Raw genomic sequence first — 8,270 nt, 5'->3', positions numbered from 1 at the left:
TATTCCTATTCTAATAGGATTGTATAAACCTATTCCTATTCTAATAGAATTGTATAAACATATTCCTATTCTAATAGGATTGTATAAACCTATTCCTATTCTAATAGAATTGTATAAACATATTCCTATTCTAATAGGATTGTATAAACCTATTCCTATTCTAATAGAATTGTATAAACATATTCCTATTCTAATAGGATTGTATAAACCTATTCCTATTCTAATAGAATTGTATAAACATATTCCTATTCTAATAGGATTGTATAAACCTATTCCTATTCTAATAGAATTGTATAAACATATTCCTATTCTAATAGGATTGTATAAACCTATTCCTATTCTAATAGAATTGTATAAACATATTCCTATTCTAATAGGATTGTATAAACCTATTCCTATTCTAATAGAATTGTATAAACATATTCCTATTCTAATAGGATTGTATAAACCTATTCCTATTCTAATAGAATTGTATAAACATATTCCTATTCTAATAGGATTGTATAAACATATTCCTATTCTAACAATAAGCATTGCCTTTAAAGCATCTATATGATTCAATCCAAATATACTTTCTAATACATCACTTACCCGAGGTTGAGGTCTTTTCTCTTTCTTTGTCATGTCATCATCATCATCATCGTCATCTATATTAACATCCATGAGCATCCTTTGAAGTGAAGATGAGGAGCTATCTGGTTTTCTTCCCCTTTTAGCCGCTGTTGCTGAACCTCTACCCCTTCCCCTTGGAGCAGCCCTTTTGCGTCCTTTGGCCTGAACTGTCTTATCATCATCCTAGCAACAGGAGACAGCACATAAAGGCGCAATTATGTAGCATACAGCAGGAGGAAGTGAGACAGAAAATTATGACATGTCTAAGAAAAACTTTTCACCAACCAGTTTTTGCAATTTGCATGCACACATCCAAGAAAATTTCACAGGGGAAAATAGATTCAAACTGAAGTGGTGATGTTTTCTGTTACAGCACTGACCAATATTACATTCATCAATAGTAACAAGCAACTGGAATTCCTAATTCCTAACTCTCAATGCAAAAGTGATCATCAAATAATAGGCGGCTGAGAAGCACCACAGATAAGTGTGCAAATGTGGACTAAGAGTGAGTCAGAGTCTCCACAGATCATCAGTAAATAGAACAGACATCTATTGTCTTCCTTCTTACTCGAATTTAAGTTCTTTTATTCACATTGGCAATTTCTAACTTCAATTCTCAGGCTACGAAAGGAGAGGTGGAATTTAGTAGTCATCAACTCATGCTAAGGTTTTTTATTGCCATTTCTAACGCTTCCAGTCTTTTGCTTTCCATTTGTAGGCAGTGTGAGGAATGCTGCCGTTGATTGTACAAAATGCAAATAATGCTCACATAAGACTGTAATTAATTTGTGTGCAAGCTAAATGCCTTTACTTGTTTCCAATATTCTTTTTTCCCTTCCCTAACACAGCGTTCTAGACCAGGAAGGGAAGTGCTTGGGCAAGAAATGTACACAATAAGGAAGATAGGACATACTGAGCTTTCGTCAATAACGTTAGTGTCCTGTTTGGCATCTTCATCACTTGAAGGAGATTCCACATTCTCATCATCTGCGGCAATACTTCGCACTGACGCAGATGCGGCAATTGATGCAGATCTGCAACAACAAACTCTATGTAAAGTACTTCTATGACATGGAGTAACTGCAAACAATGGTTACATTACCTAAAATTATAGCAAATTCTAAAGTAGATGCAAACTGTTAGTAAATTATTGATGAAAGTTTAAGTTTATGTAGGAATTGAAAAAAAAAAACATAATAAAACACCAAAATGTTAAAACACCAAAACTTTCATAAGTAGTAACCATAATTGCGTATTTGCACTGATCAAAGCAAAATCAGTGTTGTCTATTTGCTTATTTAAGAAAAACAGCAGAGAATTTAGATATAATGAAACTTCACAATATTTGATGCTTACAACGGCAACAAGCCACATAGGAAACCTTTCGATGCAAAAGAAAGTAAGATACAAGCACAACCCAAAGCAAAAACCTCTGCATGTGAAAAAACTATAGGTAAATTGGAATATATGTAAAGAAGACTATAACAGAACAAAAATATGTTAAACTGGAGCATGACTTCTAGGAATCTAGGACAAACCTCTGTGACTGACGGAATCCCAGAGATGCATCAAGGGTTGTCTGCTTCAAGCTATTGGAAGCCCTTCCTCTGCCTCTACCCCTACCCCTTGAAGAGGTCTTGCCAACTTCAGAAACTTCACGAGAGGATCTAAAAGATTGAGATGACTCTTTCTTTCCTTTTCCAGCAGTAGACTTTGAGGCGGAGAGCATAGAGGCATCCTCATCATCACTGAATGAAACTGCAGATCCTACTCCAGTACTTTTGCCTCTAATATCCTGAGAACCAATACAATGTCCTTAAACATTATGGATCAGATGCCCTTGGATTTTATGTGTGTGGACAAAATAAAAATGGAGATTGACTCTATAAGATCATCCTTAGCTAAAAAAATACAAGGAATACCTCCAAAGACTGTCCACTAAAGGAGAAAGGTTGATCATCTTTATTTCTTTCAGTTCTTTGTTTGACGCGTTCCTACACAAGCCATGTAATGACATATCAGAACATTAGATACCAGTAATGCTATTGTGCAATTTACAAGCCCAAGAGAAGCCCACAATGATAAGTACAATGAAGAACAATAGATATCAATATGTAAAATTATGCAAAATAGTGAATCGCAGTCATAGAATGTTTGGAAGAACTTCTCCATCTGTCCAATTCCAAGCAAAAAGAGTACAGCTCTAATCATCATCCCAAGACCGATGCATTCCATCTTTGGCCAAATTTTAACTAGCAACACATGTACAGTTGAGATGACTGAAAGTGACCAAGCATGTGCAAATTTTCGTGTCACTCTGAACTGTGTAGTGAACAATCATGAATGTCTAAGGGCCAGACTTGAAAGCCATCTTTATATGTGTTGACCTGGACTGCACTATCCCCCCTTTTAAGATAGTGAACAGGTGCCCAACCTATCCCTCCCCAATTGAAAAAAGGCTAACCACACCTACGAGATCACACTGGTTATGTTGTCTTTGAGTTGAAAGTATATGTCCCCACCATGCAACCAAGGGTTTGTCCTAGTGCTCCATGAAGTGTGGGGGTACAAGCCTGGGAGACCAGGGTTCACATCCCAACAAAGACAAAAAAACTAGGTGATTTCTTCTTATATGGCCTTATGGGCAGAGTTACTCATATTTGTACTGGTGGAAGATAGCAGGTATCGGGTGGAATAGTCGAGGTACACGCAACCTGGCTTAAACACCACCGTAAAAAGAAGAAGTATTTGTCCCCAGCACTACAAAAGTAGTACATATAGTCTCACAGTGAAAGAGTTAAAAATTCTTACCTCTAAGCACTCTCCAACTTTTAAAATTATATCATATTCTTCGAATTTCACCGGATCTGAATCACGAGCTATTTTGCTCTGTTAAGAAATGTTTCAACCTTAGTATCACACATTTAAAGTAACAATACGTAGGTTCAGAAGAAAAATGGAATGTAGCAATATCCCTGATTATAGTGACTACCACATAAGAAACTGACATACTTACTCGAGTTTCCTCAAGGTTGTATTGTACACAAGAATAAAAAGCCATTTTCTCATCCTTGTTAACAAAATTGTGCAGGGCAACGTCCAGATCACTCACTGGAAGTACCTCCATTTTCTGCAGCATAAAGTCATTATAAGATAGCTCCAAAATATTGACAACTAATGAGGACTTTGATGTGCTGTTCTCAGCATCAAAATGCTTTGATGTGATGGAATAGAACCCCGGAGATTGGGGGGCTTGATTTTCCAAAGAAAACTTTTGTGAACTCAAAAAATAAGAACAAAATATGCTTCTGTTTTGGATATAAGATAATGAAAACCCAAACACTGAACTACTTAATAGGTGATCAAGGACATTGAAATGAGAAGTTTTCAAACTTGACTTGATACCCACCAAATTGCTCTCAGCAACTAAAGCTTCAATGTTTTGCTGATTCAATTCTTCAGGGCGAAGCCGCTCAGAATCATCAAATTTAGCTACAAGAAATTAGGAAATGTTCATAGAAGTGGGGTAATGAAAAATACTGTAGTTTACCATATTATTAAACACAAAAGAATAAAAAATCTGAAGCTTGGACAAGGAGAATCAAGGTATCCAAATGATGGATGAATTATCTTTTAGCACTGCAAGTACCATGTATCTGCATTACAGATGGTCTAAAAATTTAGAAAGCCCGGAATGGTAAAAAGTATTTTGAGCAACTATAAGATACTCTATACTAGTCTTGTAGATGAATTGTAAAACTCCTATGGACAAAATGAAATGTTCCATTTCAACTTGGAATAAGCACTGATACAAAACTTGGAAGTGTAAATGTTCCTGTTCAACTTGGAATGAACACTGATACAAAAGCTGAAATATCTATTGTTTAATATTAAGCAAGGGGGAACATTCAAGCCGCAAGATACTGTTTGTTCTCTAAAAATCTAGGGCAGGAAATTGAATGTAGAAACTTATGACGGCCCATATAATCTTTTTGGTTGTGAAGAATTTCAGCATCCAACTCAAAACCTTAATGTAATTGGTGGAGTAAACCAAGACCTTTTAAATTTAAACCCCATTTGATGCACTTACAAACCAACCCAAGTGGGACATTTTATGTTTCAACAGTATATAGATGACACAAATTTCCTTCTTGACAAATTGGAGATTTATCTTAGGAGTTATGAGTCTAAGATGGATAACTTGAGATCCAGTTTCAGTAGAGCAAATGTTAATAAAGTATCAAGCTCAGGATGTGCAGAGTCTCCATGATATAAATAAATAAGATTTGTTCCAGTTATGGACAACAATTAGATTGCACCAACAAAATGATCATATGGTCACTTAGCCACAACTAAGCCATTAAATTGTGAAACACAAAATACAGTCATCAATGGAAAGCCATGGAAAAGCGGAGATTGGTGGCCCAAACTTGCATGGCGAACAAATGTAAATAGATTCTTCACACCCAAGAAAACTTTAAATTACCTTCCTTGCCAAACTTTTTTGAAGATTTTGAGAATATGAGAATATCCTGTGGATTGGCAACCTATAAATTTGAAAGCGTCATGACAAAAGTTTTGCATGCATCTCTATAGAGGAACGCCAGGATTTGTAAATAGCGATTAGAATCATGATCTAGGGATAAGTGTAAGAAAGTACCTTCCCCACATATTTTTGTCCGAACCTTTGAGGATTTATAGTCATAAACCCAGAGTAGTCTACCTGCCAGATTAGTCATCCACAAAGGAACATGAATTTGGCACTAAAATTTAAAAAAGGGAGAAAGGCAACGAATAAAAAGTGAAACACATCACATAAGAAACCCACCTTTACTCGAACTAAAGGGAGCTTTACAACAGATCCATTATTAGCCTTTTGACTAGATCTTTCTATCAACTTTTTGACCTATCACAATCAGGAGTGGTTAAAATGCAATAACGGTCATAAACTTCTCAATTAAAAGAACAGAAGATAACAAGCCTACAAAAGGTTTATCATATCCTGAACAAATAAAAAAGATGAAAAAAGGAGGACAATACATACTACTTTATCCAAATGTTCAAGAATCGAACTGTGATCATTAGGATCAATATCAGGTTCATCCTTCAGCACAACCTGAACCATGCACCATAGCAAAAAAGGAATTTGAAATAAATCCTTTGTGTAGGGATGTAGTTACAAAAGGAAGCTACCTCAGTATAGAGGAACCGGTGGATAAAAGAAGCTACCTCAGTATATTCAAAAGGACGCACTGAGTTCAGAGGTATCTTTGTTGGACGATATTGATTTCCCTAAGTAAAGTAGAAACTATTACTCAAATATAAAAGCATGAATAGCACAGGAAAAAGAGTTAAAGATGGAATTCGTGAAGTACAACCTTAATTTCTAATAAAAGTACATGTTTTTGTTTTGATTCGCCCTCAATCAGTGATGTCGCAACAGATGAACCTGGCTGAGTAATGTGAAAACCCATACCTGGAACCTCCTGTAATAAGGGAAGCTTCAACTGAAACCTACTTCACAAGAAGGGGAGGTAATTGAAAGAGCGAGTACAGAAATCAAGAAGCTTCAGAATTACTAGCACCTGAGGATCCACTAAACATTCATGTTCGTGACCCCACACAATAAAATCCAGAAACCGAGGCAGGAAATGCTCATTTATTGCATTTTTTGGATTTGTCTTTACTCTGGAGAATGTGGCGAGAAAACAGAAGAACATTATTGCTCGAACAAAATTGTCAATTGTTCTACTAAATCTTAGCACAGATCTTAAATAGGTTAAGTTAAGAGATCTTCAACTATTATCATCAGTATCTAAAGTCTAAACCAACCTATTTTGGTGAAGTACCAAAATGTTGAACCAGTCTGATACTTGACACCCTTCCCGAGCCTCAGGTCGCATCCATTGCACAGCATGTGGTGTCTTCAAGTACAAAAAGAAACACAATTAAAATCTGTTCTTGTCAAGCAGCCAGCCAGATCTGAAAAAGAACGAGAATTTATACTTGAAACATTCTATTCAACCGTTCATCTCTGATATTCCCAAGACCATAAAGAGCAACTGATGTTAAACCCTGCAAAATATGTAGTGAGATATAAATCCATGCTTCAAACTCAGAAGCCTCTTATTGAAGATATCCACAAGCAGACCTTCCTGATAAGAATAGGGTGCAGAGCGATCTGTCCAACACCAGAACCACCGAGATCCATTTTACCAAAATAGTTGACAAGATTGCATGCCGAAAGGATGTCAACTGCAGATAGGTTGTCCTGTAACATAGGTGGACAATAGTAACTCCAGATCAGCACGTAAGAAAGAAAATGGTAAGTTGGTATTCAACTTTTCCGATTAAGTTTTCTGGATAGCTGATCCATAAGAATAATTTCTAAATGCTAGTCCAGAAATAACGCTGGTGTCCACCTAAACATTAGCTTTATCTGGAAACAACAAAGTAAGAGTTGTTTGAGTTCATTAGAACAAAGACGCAGACAAGTTGAATCTTAAAATAATCAATGTAAACCTTCCCTGCAAAATCAGATATCCATCTTCCCTTTTTATTCCATTCCAAAACAATGTTAAACTTCCTAAACAAGGATCTTCAGTGAATATTCTATAAGACAGTCATGCAGGCTCACTTTGACACTTCCTTGCACTTACCATCACTTCTCCATATCCAATTAAAGTTTTTCTTTTAAGCCTTAACAATTTTCATAATGACATTCATTTTTTTAATTTTGTTTTTAAAATGGTAACACAACCTAATGACATTCAATTATGAACTAGAAAAAGGGTAAAACATGGCCAGTCAGGATTGATAAAGCAATCCCCAACTTGTTTGGAAATGAGGCATACTTGTTCTTGCACAATCAATATGCGAGGCGGTGTTATAGCAAGCATCCAAACCACACCCTAGGGAGCATAACCCAAATTTGTCTGAGAGAAAACTTGTAAAATCTAAAGCACCCATATGAAATTAGAGATTGAAAAGAATAAGGTTTGCCATTCACAATGATGAATTATTACACATAAGCAACTCGTGAGTAACTTTCAAGGACCCCAGTTATTTCCATCTTAACATTTCAACAAATTCATTTTCTGCAACAGGAGTAGATGAAGCCCAATATTGTCCACCTTAAATGGATGAACAGATAGCATTCTTAGACGAAAAAAACAAATTATATTTCTGTAGTTATTGTTTCTTATTGTTTTTTGTACATTCTCATTAGTATTTTAACAAAATTAGCATCTAGCTTTTCAGCTATACATTAATTCCCTGCAATGGAGGATGAATAACTACAAGCCATCTTCGGAGCAAAGTTGATTTGCTATTTCATTATTAATTTTTAAGAAGATAACATTGCACACCAACAGGCAAAGGTATGATCACTGTGAGAAATATTGAAAAAGAATATTATTGAATTGTTGTTGTTGTTTACATTATTACATTGAGACTCTATTTATAGACCCTAGAATACAATCCTTTACCAAGTAGGATACTATTTAGTATTCCTATTTCTGTTTCTATTACTATTCCAATTTTAATAGGATTGTATAGACCTATTCCTATTCTAATAGGATTGTATAAACCTATTCATATTCTAACAACCATTATATCAGAGTAACCACCATACGTGGGGGTTCCATCGGTGTAAA

The 8,270-nt window shown here is 35.6% G+C and overlaps 1 protein-coding gene across 2 annotated transcripts in view; it reads right to left on the bottom strand.

Moving 5' to 3' along the window:
- The window catches only part of LOC102587218 (double-strand break repair protein MRE11), a 15,086-nt gene that overhangs the window by 1,792 nt on the left and 5,024 nt on the right, over window positions 1-8,270 (bottom strand). Inside the window, exons 6-22 of one of the 2 annotated variants that reach the window (XM_006341085.2) lie at window positions 6,767-6,886; window positions 6,622-6,690; window positions 6,448-6,539; window positions 6,201-6,303; window positions 5,994-6,101; window positions 5,845-5,907; window positions 5,660-5,731; window positions 5,444-5,521; window positions 5,276-5,338; window positions 5,102-5,162; window positions 4,025-4,107; window positions 3,632-3,745; window positions 3,427-3,504; window positions 2,538-2,609; window positions 2,154-2,410; window positions 1,529-1,649; window positions 592-795 (exon numbers count right to left, since the gene is read on the bottom strand). In XM_006341085.2, the coding sequence (XP_006341147.1) occupies window positions 592-795; window positions 1,529-1,649; window positions 2,154-2,410; window positions 2,538-2,609; window positions 3,427-3,504; window positions 3,632-3,745; window positions 4,025-4,107; window positions 5,102-5,162; window positions 5,276-5,338; window positions 5,444-5,521; window positions 5,660-5,731; window positions 5,845-5,907; window positions 5,994-6,101; window positions 6,201-6,303; window positions 6,448-6,539; window positions 6,622-6,690; window positions 6,767-6,886 (1,758 nt within the window). Of the gene's footprint in view, window positions 1-591; window positions 796-1,528; window positions 1,650-2,153; window positions 2,411-2,537; window positions 2,610-3,426; window positions 3,505-3,631; window positions 3,746-4,024; window positions 4,108-5,101; window positions 5,163-5,275; window positions 5,339-5,443; window positions 5,522-5,659; window positions 5,732-5,844; window positions 5,908-5,993; window positions 6,130-6,200; window positions 6,304-6,447; window positions 6,540-6,621; window positions 6,691-6,766; window positions 6,887-8,270 lie in introns of both variants that reach the window. The other variant, XM_015306016.1, reaches the window with a different exon arrangement.

Source organism: Solanum tuberosum, unplaced genomic scaffold, assembly GCF_000226075.1.
Source record: "Solanum tuberosum cultivar DM 1-3 516 R44 unplaced genomic scaffold, SolTub_3.0 scf00021, whole genome shotgun sequence".
Taxonomy (NCBI): domain Eukaryota; kingdom Viridiplantae; phylum Streptophyta; class Magnoliopsida; order Solanales; family Solanaceae; genus Solanum; species Solanum tuberosum.
This window is presented reverse-complemented; position numbering and strand designations above follow the sequence as displayed.